The 16012-nt window shown below is 42.7% G+C and overlaps 1 protein-coding gene and 1 long non-coding RNA gene across 3 annotated transcripts in view; both read right to left on the bottom strand.

The window, feature by feature from the left end:
* Window positions 1–6476: 6476 nt before the first annotated feature.
* si:ch73-233f7.1 (protocadherin beta-15) lies at window positions 6477–13290 on the bottom strand. Of its 2 annotated transcripts, XM_005467653.4 has the most exons (5): window positions 10707–13290; window positions 10503–10616; window positions 7977–8035; window positions 7647–7774; window positions 6477–7337 (listed from the first exon to the last, which is right to left on the bottom strand). In XM_005467653.4, exons 1-5 carry the CDS (start codon window positions 13023–13025, stop codon window positions 7033–7035), a joined length of 2925 nt encoding a protein of 974 aa, XP_005467710.1. In that variant the 5' UTR covers window positions 13026–13290; the 3' UTR covers window positions 6477–7032. The 2 variants fall into 2 exon arrangements, with proteins under 2 accessions (XP_005467710.1, XP_003444689.1); XM_003444641.5 differs by having other exon boundaries at window positions 10503–13288.
* Window positions 13291–13813: 523 nt separating this feature from the next.
* LOC106098194 (uncharacterized) overlaps window positions 13814–16012 on the bottom strand; it is a 45826-nt gene continuing 43627 nt past the window's right edge. Inside the window, exon 4 of the long non-coding RNA XR_001224336.2 lies at window positions 13814–14536. This is a non-coding gene — a long non-coding RNA (uncharacterized LOC106098194). The remainder of the gene's footprint in view (window positions 14537–16012) is intronic.

Consider the following 16012-nt stretch of genomic DNA (forward strand, 5'->3'; position numbering starts at 1 on the left):
GTAAAACGTGAACTACAGAACCCAGAGTCTTCACCATTAAATCTTTGGTTGCTTCATTTTTCTATCTCATATCAGATACTTTAAAGGTTTTAGTAAAGTTGCATTCTCATGGTGAAGCAAAGTGTTTTATATGTGTGCATGCGTGTCATGAACGGCTATAAAACGCCTTTAATTGCAGAACAAAGCGGGGTTTGAGTTCGAGTTACGGCAGACTGTCGCTACTTCTAAATGGAACGCAGCCTTCCTAGCTAATAACAGGAATCGGACGCGCGGTCCACCCTAGTCCACAGCAACCACCATAGCAACCGCCTAGCATGTCTTTAAAAACATATTCTTTATTCATAACTATCAAAAACGTGAAATGATTTGCAAAGCGTGAAAATGTCACAGCTGCAGAGAGCTATGGCGGTATCTTTGGAAGCTGTTTACATAGCTAATAATATACGATGTAACCATGGAGACAGTCAGTCACGTGAGCTAGCGGTGCACGTTTACTACAGTGAATAAGGTGATTGCGTGCACAGCGTCCACACGCTGCAGAGGGTAAAGAGATTACTTCAATATTGTTTTATATTTATATATATTTGCCTTCTGTTGACCATCACCTCAGGTTCACCATTACAGTTTCAACATACAAATGCACACTGTCTAAATGTGAACACATTCAAAAAAATCATGTCTCAGAAATAAGGACACCTGTTCATGTTTGTCATTATAGTTTTAATTGTAAGAAAATTGTGAACTTCATATTGTGTATCTAATCAAAGAACATTTAACAAGTCTGAGTCATTCCTTTGCCCTATGAGAGCTGGAATAAATATATAAGATAAGATAAGATAAGATGGCCTTTATTAGTCCCACAGGTGGGAAATTTGTTTTGTTACAGCAAAAGTGCAAAGTTATGTAGCAGAAATTAGAAAACACTGGAATGCAATAAAATACAATAAAATAAAATAAAATACTATATACAATAGAATAAAATAGAATAGAATAATATATACAATAGAATAAAATAGAAATACAAATACTATATACAACTGAGTAGGAAAATACAAAAACACAACTTCGTCAGAAGAAGAATTGCACGTATAGCAGTCTTATTGCACATGTGTGGGTTTGTGTGTTTGATCAGCTGCAAAAGTCTTTGTTGTGGAGTCTGACAGCAGTGGGGAGGAAAGACCTGCAAAATCTCTCCGTCCCACACCGTGGGTGCCGCAGTCTCCCACTGAAGGAGCTGCTCAGTGCTGTCACAGTCTCATGCATGGGGTGGGAGATGCATGGGGTGGGAGATGTTGTCTCTAATGTAGACGTGTACAGTGTAGTGTAAGCATTAAAAAATCATAAAGGAAACACTAACATTTATGTGAAACTAATTGTAATAAAAAATGAACAGGTGCTTTATAGATTTAAAAGAAAGGATCTGAAAACAACACTTTTTTGGTCTAAGTGGTCAAAGTAGAAAACAGAACTGATGTTCAAGAACAAACCGTAGCTGCACTAATATTACACATCTCCATTGTTATGGTGAACAGACATGTTGCTTTTAAAACCACATGCAGTGTGTGACCATGACTGTCCACTGAGACCATGAACGCAACTTCTTCTTGCCATCAAAATGGAAGCAGACAGAGCACGAGCTGCTTTGATCTACTGAAAGGAAAAAGCAGAACATCTGAGCTGAAACCATTAAGATAGAAACAATCGTTCAATGCAGTGTCTCAGGTAGCTTACCCTGTTACAACTGTTAATACAAGCTAAATACAGTTAAAACACAGTGTCAGGGAACTCCAGTGTGGGAACTAGCGGCTTTAGGTTTGTAGTCATTTAACTTTCATCCATTCATTCATTTAATTCAGGAGGAAGGAATGTCAGGTTGGTGCAGGCTGGTTACATGCATTTGGTCCCATGCTGTCTTTAACTAAATGACTTGGTTCACTTTATGGCTGGGCTGTATGTGGGGTGATATCATGTTATTTGGGCTGGAGTACCTGTCCCCTGTAAGGCTTAGAAAGTTTCTCGATAAGCAGAGCTTCTAACTCTTATAGCTTCTAGCACATCTGTAGCTGTGCAGGCTGACAGGTTTTTGGTGGCTCTTTTTACCCCACACTGGTTGTGAGTGTGTAAATACCCCCACTAGTTCTTTTGGGTTGTAGTTAACTTGGGAGGAAGAGGTGGGTCTGTCAGGGCTAGATGAATAACAATTATCTGGGATACATAAATTTCATAATGCATGCATATATCTCTATCAATTAAACCTGGCCTGAGGGCTGCCATTTTTTACATTCAGTTGTTTCTCTCAGAAATGTTGGATCTAAATAATGAATGTGTTACAGTTCAAGTGAAACACTGGTCAGTGTAAATGGCTCATTGGGACATCACCTGATATCGAGTGTCAAACAATATCAAAGCTGTAAAAGCTGTTTACAGTCAGAATTTATAAAACTATGATTGTAAATAAATTCAAACTAGTGAGCTTTTCTCTTTGTGCTGAATATCAACACTGTGACTTCTTAGACAGTAAGCTTTACATCAGCACAGTTGTAGAAGCCGTCACTCCAAATATCTTTTGATAACAAGAAAAAAATACCTTTTCAGTACACGGCCTGAAGTTCTTCTCCAAACATCTTCTGCCATCGGCTTTGTCTGCTGGTTTGAAGACAATAAACCACAAAAAAGATGAGTTATCCAAACAGACTGGACCAATAATGCTTCACTGAGTTAGAGACTTTAACAGACTCTTCTATGTAAGAATGTCTCGTGCTGACCTGCAAACTTGACAACAAAGGTTTTCAGACTACATGTAGCTGTCCTCTATGTCAGCTCACACATTTACATTCATGTCACACTTATTTCTGCTTTCCCATTTTTATCATTATTACTTACATTTTGATTAGATACCTTGAGTTTGTAAATGATGAGATTACATAATTGGAATACAATTCAATACAATTCATGTATCCAATTCAAGGTCGCGGGAGAATGAAGCCTATCCCAGCTGATACAGGACAAAGACAGGCTGCCAGTTTATCGCAGGGCTAAGACAATACGTGTGACAGAACATCCACTTAAATGTTTGATATTTCTAATAATAATCATAATTATGACTATTATTTGAAATATTATTTAAAGGTTTCTTTATAAATAGATTTTGTTGACTTTTAATAGTCATTCTATAAATGCTGTCCGTTTAAATGGCCTTACCTGTAACACTGCTGTATCCACCGGATTCCACCCAGAGTGGATTCTGGAGACTTCCCACGCTCCTGTTAGTGATCCTCCATCTGGATGGATGATAACAACCTTCTGAACAATCTAGCAGGCCCATATCTATGGGACTGATTTCTGCTAATAACGCCCCTTGTATGGACTGATAACAGCCGAAGCGGGTGAATAAAGTCACCCAGTCGCTAGCTGTGCCATTACCCAGCATACACCTCTCCCTCCATAAATGCAATAAACGATACAAAAGTAATAGCCTATAATTAATGTATCTGCTGCATCTGCTGTTTCTCAGGTAGTTGCTTACATTATATAATATATTGTGTTCAGTACACGTCACTACAATGTGATTTCGAAAATGTATAAATATACGGACAACAGGCTCTTCCGCGGAAATCTCTTGTCGTCAATAAACAACGTTTAGAGAGCGCTATAGTATTCAATGCGAGGGGGGTGCCCTGCGCGTCGATAAGTGAAGCAGAGGGAGCCTGACCATGCGTCACACATTTGACGAGTTTGGAGTGAGAACGTGTTGAAAATGGTGGCTCACTAATATCTGTGGTAGTAGTGGTAGTACTCCTCGACTGCCAAAGTTTTATTACATTTTATTAAAATTTTTAAATTACCTTTTCATTGTGCTTTGCGCCAAGAACGCACTAGGCTTTGCAATATAGGCTCAGATGTTATCACACATGAGACCATTAGTGAAGCATCTGATCTGCCCACATGACAACAACCCTAAGCAAACAGAGTCATAAAGGGCTTCAGAGACACAAAAAATGAGCAACAGTGGGGGCCCATGCAACAGACAGCATGACTCCCACTGAAATTCGACCAGATTTTTTGTTTTTGTTTGTTTGTTTTGTTTGTACATTACATGGTGTCCTCACCCTCCTGTCTTAATGCATTTAGCCAGATTTTTTTTTATTTTGTTTTTGCTATAGTTCTACATTAAGTCATTTGTACCTGCCCAGCCAAACACTTAATAATTTTACAAAATAAAATATGTTCTGTTATATTTTCTGTCCAACAAGTTTTGCTTGGAGGCGAACAATTCCCCCTGGGTTGGATAAGAGTTTTAAAAAAAAGTGGATCACTAAAATAATTTTTACTCAATGATGCCCTCTACTGGGGAACTGTTTTGTTAAAAACTGGTCAGTACATTTACTGTGAAAACGTTGTGATCATAAATTAATCAAATTTAAACATCTATAATATATAAATAATATTAAACCCCGATCCTTTTGTCCCCATGATAGAACAGAGAAAACTGACTCATAGTGTGTTAAAACATTTATATTTCTTTTTATTCAATCATCTTCCGGAAGAGAGAGAGAGCCCTGCACAGCTCAAACGCCAGTTGCAAGAGCTCTAACATTAGAATCATAAACTGTGTCTCATATAGGTGTTATTTTGGTACTTTACACGTCACACAGTCTCAAACATTGCTTATATGGAAAGTTCCTCTTTTCTGTGTCTAAAACTTCCTGTTTTTCAGTCTGGCTGAGCACTTAGTTTGTGAGTCAAAAGTGGCCTTGCTGTACAAGCCTTCATTATTAAAGTACATAAAACAATATAATGAGCAGATACACATTAAAAAAATATTTCTTTTGTCCCTAACAATAACTTAACTTACAGTTTACTAAGTAGTGTTCGGAGGCACTTGTTCTTTTTTTTGTCCTTTACTTGAATTATTAAACCACATTTCATCTATGTTTCTTTGTGTAATTGTGTGTTTTTTTACTCAACTACTTTATTTATTTATTTATATTTTGGGGGAAACTGTAGTAGTTATTTTGCAGAGTAAGATTTAAAAAAAACAAACAAACAGAGATTAATGTAATCAACATTATTTAAAGCTTTTCACCACAGCAAGCTGCAACATTCAATTGCTTCATCTAAGTAGTGCATTTTTGACATTAATGAATGCAAGGTTGTTGTAACAGTGTTTTCATCTTATGTTATGTTGTTGCATTATTGGTATTTTTTGGGATAAACCACTGACATGGGGGGGGGGGTATGTAATTTATTTGTATTTTACGTGCATAATTTACACCTCATGGGTTTGTTTTCTTATTACTACTTAAAAATGAGAAAATAAAACATTTAAGGGGTCATGATTTATGTATGTGAGAGGCTGCTGTGAAAGCATTAAATCCAGCCTGCTGCACCGTGCTCGAAGCGCCCTCTGGTGGACAACAGAAAACATTGATGTTGGATTGAAAGGAACACATGGACAAAGCAGTTTCAGCACTATGACAATGGACAGCTCCCAGTGCGACCGACAGTAATGGTTAAATGATGTGGAAATGAAGCGAGTTTGTCTGCGTTACAAGTCCTGCTACGCTGTAAGAGAAGAAACGTTGAGATTTTATACTTTATCATTTCACTACAATTTCACCAGTTGCTGACTTTAAAGGAAGCTGATATGTATGTGATCTATTTTATATACATTAATTTGGCTTTTCTGAACGTGTTTAAAACAGAAAAGAAAAAAAAAGTCCAACTTCCACTTTATTTCAAGGATCAAAACCTGAAAATGAGCCAAGCCGATCTAAAAATGGCTGCCCCTTCCATTGTCCCTGTGGATCACCTTACTACAGAGAAGGTTAGTCTGCTCCCCTCCATGCTCTCTATGGACACCCGTTTCCTTATTAACGACATTATTTTCAGTCTGAGCCATAGGACAACCTAATTACCCTGCTCATTTCTGGCCAGTGGCCAGCTCCCATCTGTTGATGCTGTGAACTAATTCCCAGAGAAGAAAGAAATAAAAGGGCATACATAGAGAGAGAAGCCACAGGCCCCCTTGCTCAGATTCAGGTGTGGCATTTGGAGTTAAGAGCCCCCCCCTCACCACCACCACCCTTTCCTCCCTTGTATTCCTGTTCGTGGTCTTAATTAAAGTGATATTTCGAGAGAGGAGGTTCTGTTTGTTCAGTTAATGAACCCCACTATTCTCTGCGGGCAAATGGAAATGCAAGCACTCCAATTAGCATATGTTAGCATTTTACTATGTTTATTCCTCACCGTGGAAAACAGCTTACCAAGGCGAAAAGCTTTTCACCCTTGTACGAGTAGCTCTGGAACTTTTTCACCTCAAAATAATTAACTCAGGCTAATTAAACATAGATCTGGAAAACTTACATCTAAATCATTTATGCGTGCACATCGACTGAATCTGCGTTTTGGTGCAGGGACTGTGTTTTATGAATTACAGCAGATCACAAACGCTTGCTTGAAAGAAAAGAGCAAGGCCATATGAAAAAAATACTTTATTTTCATAAATGTATACAGTACATGTGTAAAGGAAGGAACCCTCCCCTGCCATTACAGTAGTCTGCTTCATGGTGCAGCTTGCATATACATACTTACTGTTTGTCATATTCACACAAGCTCTGTTAGCAAACAAAGATACAAAAAGGAAAAGCACGTCTTCTTTTTCATGTAACCCAAAAATATAAATTCATAAGGATGTGCAAAATTATTGTCCACGAATGCTTTTTCGAAAACTATTTTGGATGTAACTGCTGCTCCAGTTTGATTGTCTAAATAATAATAATGATAATTCTAATAATAAAAACAGACACATATGCTGACAATGTTGCAGTGGCATGTCAAATAAATAGCCATCAGACCTTCATTATCCTTCTTCAAAACAGATTGTCCATTCATTATTCCTCTTTCCCTTTCTATTTTCATACCACTTATAAATCATATGTTCATTAATTTATGTACTGGATGGGCTCTACCTCTGTTTTCATATGAGGTTATCCATCTTTTTAATCATCCACTAGGGCAGTTATTGAAAAGTCAGTCATTGTACAGGTCATTATTTATGATCGCAGTCTCTCCCTGGGGGGACATCTGGAGACGTCGCTTCTTGCCAAAAGTTGAGAATGAATTGTGGACATCTAGGTCGCTTCGCTGTGCGGCGGGCCTCAGGGTGCAAAAGCCTGATGGCGTCCCAGGGATGTACACATTGTGGTGATAATCGGGTGGTGGGTGTGGGTGCGGGTGGGAGGGGATTGAAGGCTGCTGCTGCTGGGGAGGAGGTGTACACCGAGGAGTCCAGGGGCGAGAGGGGATCCCACTGGGTGAAGGAGACATTTTATAATCTATAACATGAGGAGAACGGAGAGAAGAAACAACTGCTTATTATCCAATATTGACTCATGTCTTTACAGCTTTTAAAAAAAAATTGCTGTAAGGACTGTTAACGATTAAATGCAGTAAAAGGAGCAGTGATCTGTTTAGTGGTCAGTTTAGTGAGGATGAGGTAAGCCGTCAGCTACAAGTGAGTTAAGAGAATAACAAAAAAAAGTCAAAAAATTAAAGAACGAGGATGCGCTGCGAGTAGAATATTATAGTGTAGATGAAATACTCCATATGCATACATAAGCAGGAATGCATTTAGCCTCTCTCACCTTTCATGCCTCTCATGTGAGTACCCCAGGTCCAGTACTGTCCAGGTGCCATTGAGGTGACATAGTTTTCTGGGTCTGCATGCATGGCTTTTCGCATGAGGGTGCCATCCATGTTTATGGAATTGTAACTACAAACGAAATAAGTCTGTGTAACAGCACTGTTGACTCATATTTATGAAAATGCAAATCATATTGACATGAGCATTTTTTATGCAGACTGTATGCTTTACAGCTTTATTGAGCACATACGTATGTGTGTGTGTTGGGGGGGGGGGGGGGGGGGGGCATAATGCTGCTCTACAGAAATCAGGTCAGAGTTCAGAACTATACCTTTTAATAGAGGAGTTTTGGTTCTTCGTGAGAGTCCAGTCTGTGTTTGGCTGCTTTAGCTGCAGAGGGAAGATATTGTCAGAGTTAATGGAAGGGTATTCATGTTAAAGATCAGTTCCGTGTGGCTCTATTTTTAATTTCATCCAAACGATGTCTGTTATGATAGAGGTCACTGATAGCTGACAGGAGTAGACTTTCTTGGGATCCCTCCTGAATTGAAGACACGATTCTTTTCAGATGGATCGTGGCTGCCGCCCCGTGGATGTTTGGCAGAACATGCTCATTTCAAGAGTGGAGGTGGTGACGCCTCCAGCTACGATTCGCCTGTCACTTAGTTTTGCTTTTATCCTCCGTGGCGCAGCGGGAAGGGTGAAAGAGAGCACCCGAGTGATATTTATTCCAGTTTGATTCTCATACTATGGATTCCACGCTCCATTAATTCACCTAAAGTTGTTAACGAGAAGAATGCGACGTAAGCTATTATTAGAATCGGTATTCAAAATACTCTCCTCAGCCAGCTATGCACAAAACCAATTAGAACCCCACCGGGATGAAACGAAACATGATTTTAATCTTCAAAGGGAACCGTGCCAGGGAGGAAATTAAGAAAATTACACACGTCATTGTTTTGTGGATTTTATGCATCATTTTACATTAATATTTGCCTGACGCTCCTCGAGCAAGGTTTTTAATTAAAAGTCTCGCAGAGAGCCTTGAAAAGTTTGCGGCTCTCGCAGCTGTAAGTGGAGCAACCCAGCACGTCTCGCCACGCATTCACACCGTGGCACACATTCGCCTACCTGTCCTGTGTGTCGTGCACGCTTGGATGTGTGTTTAATCTCCCTTTTCACCTTCAATCCGTCAACTTAAGCGCGGTTATGCGCTTGCTTCGAGTATTTGTGATTCGTTGTGATTTGTCTTTGACGCGACAGAGACGACCTCACTGTGACTCACGTGAGCACGCCGAGGGGCACCACCGGGTGATTTGGTGGAGCCAATTAATAACAAGAAGGACACTTTCTCCTGAAGGAGTTTAGCTACAGGCGGCACATTCACCGTGACCTCGAATTCCCTCTTGTGGCCAGAGGTGTATGTGTCAGTGACCGGGCTGACATTTCTCAGTCAGCCTGGTGGAGTCTGGTATCAAGGCCCTGACTCTTTGTCCCCTCCACGCTATTAATCAAAGCGCGGAGGGGACAAAGAGTCAGGGCCGATTCATACCGGAATCGGAATTACGCACACATTTATGGTCTGCTGCTCCGTCTATTAAGATCACACACACACACACACACACACACACACACACACACACACATATATATATATATATAAACACGGGCGTAGACACCCTGCCTCTGTAAACTACCCCCCTTCCTCGTCTCCTTTCTCCCCTCTCCTTCCTTCCCTTTCACCCCCTCCTCTTCCCCACCCTTGCTCGACAAATATGAAGCCACATCTCTCTTTCTCTCCTCGCATTCAGAGGACAGTGCTGGGGCCGATCTACAGGCTGTCCACGTCTCAGTCCAGCCATGTCCTTGCGCCCCCTCCTTCTCCTTGCCCCCTCCCCTCGCGATGTCCTCCCCTGTCTCCCCAAAACCGACCATTTGCCATTTTTCATCAATAATGGACAGCCACCCCCACCCCCCTCTTGCGAATACGCCACATTGTGTCTGGTATAATGGTTCGGTCGTCCTTGTGCCCTTGAGGCATAGTTAGTGAGGTTATCTGTCCTATATTGTTAGTTTGAAAACAAGAAGGCGTGTTAGCAAACCCGGGTGCCCGTGACATGGATTGCCTGAACCCAAGGCTGACAATTCCAAACAGCTGCCATTCACCTTCATGTTTGTAACCTTGACTTTTTGTTCAGGTAGATACGCTGGAAGCAGGTGTGTGCAGGCGCCACGTCACTGCATGAAAACTGTGTGGCAACAACACTGGATGATGTAGACATTGTTCTCGCAGGTCACAATCTCTATAATTAGTTCTCGAATTATTATTAAATGCTTGAATTGATACCAAGACTGAACGGAGGAGACTGCCTGAACTACATCTCATCTTCCTCTCGCACAGTAATTGACATCTCACTTCATTCTCAGACACGGTTTTTTGCGCAGCATATGCTCCTCGCAAGATGGGGCTTTACACTTTCATTAACATGTCAATTAAAATGTAATCTCACGTCGTCTCATTTCATTTCCCGGGTGCAAAACATTAACATGGGCAACACAATTAGAATTCATTATTGCCACAATTATATTAAAACGCTGTCGAGACGACACGCTGTGCGAAAACACTAACGAGGGAGTGATAGAAGAAAAGAGGGACTTTACTGAGGTTTTCCTCAAGTTGAGTACAAGCCTGTATGGCATGCGCGATTTGACCTTCATGGGAGAATGTCACAGTCTAGATTCACATCTGATGGAAACTGAGTTGATAGTTGTTATTGTGTCAGTGTGTGGAATGGGGTGGAATTAAACGAGCAGCTCCCTCTCCTTTGTTTTATACTATATGCTGATTTAACTCTACCTCACTGGGAGTAGTTGCTCCGTTGTTCACAGATGCGCTCCGGCTTTGCGCGTTCCACGAGTTTTCCGCGCTCTTTGCCTCGTTGTTCCTCGGTGTGCTGCTCGGGCTGCACGGCTTCAGAAACATAAAGTCACTTTTGGCTGATTCGGGGGTTAGACACACTTTATAACAATATGATTGAGAGAGACTGCTATTTCCATTCACCTCCATGCAGTTCGTGGGCACTTTGGCGGCGGATGAAATCTGCAGGTTGAGGTTGGATTTTTTGAACATCTCCGGGGGCGGCTCTGGCTGAAACCCCCCGCAGCAGCAGCAGGATAAGGGGGGCAGGTTGTACCCGCTGAGAGTCTCGCTATCCTTGTAGCACTTTACTGCAGCCAGCACGATGATAGCCACCAGGAATATTAAGGATATCGTGCTCAGGGACACGATCAAGTAGAGAGCGAGGTTTGAAGGGGGCTGCGGGCTGAGTGTGAGGTCCCCGAAATCTGACAGGGACTCGGGCACGCTGTCTACCACTGTGAGGACAATGGAGACAGTGGCAGAAAGCGGTGGCTGCCCGTTGTCCTTGACTAATATTACCAGTCTCTGTCTTGTTGCGTCTTTTTCTACTATTCGACGAATAGTCCTGATTTCTCCCGTGTACAGAGCTACGCTAAACAGCCCCGGGTCTGTAGCCTGTAGCACCTGATAGGACAAGCGGGAGTTCTGCCCCGCGTCTGCGTCTATTGCTGTTATTTTGGTAACCAGATAGCCAGCGTCTACTGCGCGCGGAACCACCTCTGTGGCCACGGTGCCGTTTTTGGGCAGTGGGGATACGATAACAGGTGCGTTGTCGTTCTGGTCCAAGACAAAGACGTTAACTGTGACATTACTCGCGAGAGGGGGGAAGCCTGCGTCCTGTGCCTGTACCAGAATCTGAAAGTTTCTTAACTGTTCGTAATCAAAGGAGCGCAGTGCGTAGATGTTGCCGTTGTCAGAGTTGATTGAGACATAAGTGGACACGGGCATGCCCTGAATCTGACCCTCCAGAATAGAATAAGACAGATAGGCGTTCTGGTTAGAATCGGGGTCGAATGCAGTTACAGAGCAAATGGAAGCGCCCGGGGCATTATTCTCGGTCACATAAACTGTGTATGAAGGTTGGGAGAACCGCGGGGGGTTGTCGTTAATGTCAGACACTTGAACGAGAATGGTTTTCCTGGTGGAGAGCGAAGGAGACCCCAGGTCTCGTGCTGTGAGGCTGATGTTGTACTCGGACACGGTTTCTCTGTCCAGAAACTCGCTTGTCACTAGAGTGTAATAGTTTTTAAAAGATGAGTGGAGCTGAAAGGGAACGTTGTTTGGAATTTGGCAGTCAACGTTTCCGTTCTCTCCCGAGTCCCGGTCCATAACACTGATAACCGCAATCACCGTACCTGCTGGCGCATCTTCCTGAACGGGAGTGGACACTGATGTGAGGATAACTTCGGGAGCGTTGTCATTTACATCCATGATGTCCACCAGCACTTTGCAGTGTACGGCCACGGCCGAGGGTCCCCTGTCTTTCGCTTGCACATACAACTCATACACACTTGCTTTCTCGTAGTCCACAATACCCTTCACTCGGATTTCACCCATGTACGGGTCCACGCTGAACAGTTCGCGCACCTTCAGTGGTGCGTGTCCGCTGAACGCATAAGTAACCTCCCCGTTCGAGCCCTCATCCAGGTCTGTGGCGTTCAGTTTCAGCACCAGCGTCCCTCTCGGTGCGTTCTCCACCAGGCTCGCGCGGTAAACTGCGCGGTCAAACACAGGCACGTTATCGTTGGCATCCAAAACTGTAATAGTTATCAGCGCTGTCCCGGAGCGTTCCGGTGAGCCCCCGTCATAAGCAGTCAGAACCATTTCGTGCTTTTTCTGCTGTTCCCGGTCCAGTGGGGTGTCCAGCACGAGCTCAGCAAACTTACTCCCATCATTGCGCGTCTGGATGTTCAGTGCGAAGTGCTCGTTTGCGCTCAGCAGGTATGAGCGCAGAGAATTGGTGCCAACGTCCTGGTCCTGGGCGCTCTCCAACGGGAAACGAGAGCCGGGCGCAGCAGACTCTGTGATGTCAAGATTAAACTCGCTCCACGGGAAACTGGGGGAGTTGTCATTCACGTCTAAAATCTCCACTTCAACTCTGTATAGTTCTAACGGGTTTTCTATGACTACTTGTAAGTGCAAAAAACAGTTTGGGCTTCGTTCACAAAGCTCTTCTCGGTCTATCTTTTCGTTGACGAAGAGAATCCCGTTCTCCAAGTTCACTTCTAAGTACTGTTTCTTTGCGCCAGAAACGATACGAAACCGACGGGCTGACAGCTTTGCCACATCCAAACCTAGGTCTTCGGCGATGTTGCCCACAAAAGCTCCATGCTCCAGCTCTTCTGGGATGGAGTAGCGAATTTGCGCGAGAACCAAGTCCACGACACACGCGCACAAAAGCAGACATATAACCAGGCCAGTCACCGGCACCCAGCTGCCTCTGGAGAGAATGTGATCCATTTCAGCCCCGTGCGTAAAAGCACCTCACACGGACATCTTTCGCCTCATAAAGACATTCAGCTGTACATAATAGAGAAAAGGAGCCTGTCCTAAGATTGAAGTTAGTCACATTTATCTGTATGGGTAACTTTGCTGAATACTTAGAATGAGAGAGCGGGAGCAGAGTGAAAGCACCTCTCTCGGTGTTGTGCTCCACGCGCAACACCGGTATGAACGGGGGAGGCTCGCGCTTTGATTTTACAGTGTATTAGGCACTTGGAGGAGTGGGGAGGTGCGTGTGTATGTGTGTGTGTGTGTGACAGAGAGAGAGAGGGAAAGAGAGAGAGATGGAAAGAGAGATGGAGGGGGTGGACGTGGCTTCTCGCAGCTCCGTATTGGAGGACGCCGACGCGAAATGCGACTCTAATTACTGTAGACGTTTAACCCTTTCACACCCGTGTGTCTGTTTGCCTGACCCATTAAATTGAGGACAGGGCGTAAGTTTGATACCAGACGTCAGAGCCAGATTTGGATTAGGAGTCAAAGTGTGTCACGGGTGTCCTTTCCTAGGCTGGGTTTACTAGATGAGGATGAGTAAGGATTTGTCTTGGTGTTCCCAGTGCCTTACTGCGCCAGGACCGTGGTGATAGCCAACATCGTTTTATTGTTTTATTGCAATCCCCATTGCACCTTCAGAAAAATAATAAACTATTCTTCTGAGGTCCCATGACTACTTGTTGAAATACAGTAAACAAAACACACAAGCTTAAGCACTCACTCGCTCTGCCTCAAATGGCCCCGTAGTCACTAACAGTAGGCTCCTGGGACTTCATAATGCTTTTTAATTAGAGCCCTTTGAAGATGAATGCCCACACTATAAAACAGTCCCATTCATTAATCATCACATACGAAATTGGGTTTTCCAAAAAGAATCTTTGATAGGTCACAGTATTCATTTTTAATCAGTGTTTAAATGAGTGTGAGCTACAGGTTCTGGAACTTAAAACGATTACTTTGAGAATCATAAACGGACAAAAGACCCATACAAATAGGCATTACACGCCTTTAATTCACTTAAGTGGGTCTGTACATGTATCAACATAATCAACGTAAAAGCAGTGTCACAAAGCCTCAATCATACTTGTCTCTAATCAGGTATTATACTGTGGTTGGGATTAGATAAATATCTCATAGGTGATTTGTTTACAGACTGGCATAAACAGAAAAGGCAGGATCAGAGTGCCATTATAGTTTTGAGATAAAGAGAACAACTCTTTAGAGCACCGCGCATGTTTGTTCACATCTAATCGCTTTCCTGTATATCCTGGTCAGTTAGACAAGCAGTGAGAGGCAGGGAGCAGTTAAAGACAGAGTTAGAGTGCGACCAAAGGCTGCCTTTGTGAATTCAGGTTCTTCTCCAGACAGACACGACTAGCATCCTAATGCCAAAAAAAATGGTGGAAATCTGAAAGTCTCTTCATGGGACTGACGACACAGCCTTGGCCCCCGGGCAGCATTGGGCTTGTTAGCAACTAAAAAGGAAAAGAAGCGAGAAGGAGATGAGAGAGAAAGAACAAGAAACAAACATTTCTGCTTCTTAGGGGCAGCATTTTCTTTTACACTAGACGCTGCATTTTTCTATAAATTGCTCCCAACAACCTGAGGACTGAGACCTCTGTGGAAAATCGTGTTGATGGTTGGTCCTCTTTGAGGGTGATCAGGGAAACAAAGTCTAATGTTGCTGCGATCTTTTCACTTTCAAAACAAATCAAACAGGGCCAAAGGGAATACTTCCACTTGAAGACGATGGTTGTGTCTGACATGTCTCTCCTAAGCAACTGAGAGAATAACTTTCCCTCTTCCTATTCAGCTGGGTTTTTAAAGGAGAGGTAACAAAGGTCACTGCTTTGTTTTTGTTTTTTTGTTTTTTTAATAAAACCGCAATGCTATCAAACCATAAATCCGCATCCCGGAGGAAGATATCGCAGGAAAAAAAGCATTACTTTTACTTCCCCTGGGAACTAAAGTTGCGGCACTTCTATGTCTCCAATAAGCAGCACTGACATGCATTCCCCTCCCCTTTTCAGGAAAAACTAAAATCCCCAGGTTTAAATAAGCAGAAAATACAATCTGCTTGTAGACTTAACCTCAAGCAGATGGTTAAGCTTCTCCAGAAATGATTACATTTCTGGAAAAGAAAAAAAATCACCACCACCACCACCAGTTCCATTGCTTTTCTCTTCTTTTTAATTAACGGAGTGAAGGCTTAGTGTGCAGCTATCCGGGATCAACCGTTCTCCGACGGAAGAATACAAATGTTTTGTGATAAATAATCCCAGAGCACTCGGGCCGGCGGTCCCTCGGTGCCTGTAACATTAACATGCATTACACGCAGCATTAAGCCGGACTCATCCGCCCCTATCGCCTCGCTCACCCAATTGTCCGACAAAAAGACTACTTTCTCTGAACTACCGCTCAGAAGCCATCTGACCGTGACCCGTTCCTCCCCACAGAATGAAAAAGTACTGGTGGGTGGATGAAGGATGGTAAAGTAGTTAGAAACTCATTTGTTCTTTTATACACTTGAAATAAAGGGGAGTGTTTTTTCTATAAGCGCTTTCAGTTCTACTTTAGTGCAGTCTATGTTTTATTTGGCTCATAATGTCCACATGTAAGTGCACTTAAAACGCTACATTTCTTTTCCATTCGTGATCTTGTGGCGCCATCTATTGGACAATATGCGATACCGCAATAAATGGAACGGTTTAAAATTTATTGTGTGCCAAAGAAAAGTGTTGCTTCTCTTTAACAGCACTGGATAATTTTATGCTGATACAAAATTAACTCGGATAAGGTTATCTGTAGTTCTGCACCACACAGGAAACCAAGAGAAACACAAGCAAGACTGAACATCAGTTTATTAGTGGAGACCATAATGTGTTTAGTCTTAAAGTGCTCATATTTGCTCACAGTGTTATTCACATAGCTTTAGAATTATTAAAAATGAA

Source organism: Oreochromis niloticus, linkage group LG2 (genome assembly GCF_001858045.2).
Source record: "Oreochromis niloticus isolate F11D_XX linkage group LG2, O_niloticus_UMD_NMBU, whole genome shotgun sequence".
Taxonomy (NCBI): domain Eukaryota; kingdom Metazoa; phylum Chordata; class Actinopteri; order Cichliformes; family Cichlidae; genus Oreochromis; species Oreochromis niloticus.

Bases quoted from the DNA above. Each gene is read 5' to 3' on its own strand.
- si:ch73-233f7.1 (XM_003444641.5), bottom strand. From the start codon at position 13,025: ATGGATCACATTCTCTCCAGAGGCAGCTGGGTGCCGGTGACTGGCCTG. The intron at 8,036-10,502 runs GTAGAGTTAAAT...TTCCCTCTGCAG, and splicing joins GAGCAACTACTCCCAGTGAG to CTAAAGCAGCCAAACACAGA. The intron at 7,775-7,976 runs GTATAGTTCTGA...TTTCGTTTGTAG, and splicing joins CAAAACTCCTCTATTAAAAG to TTACAATTCCATAAACATGG.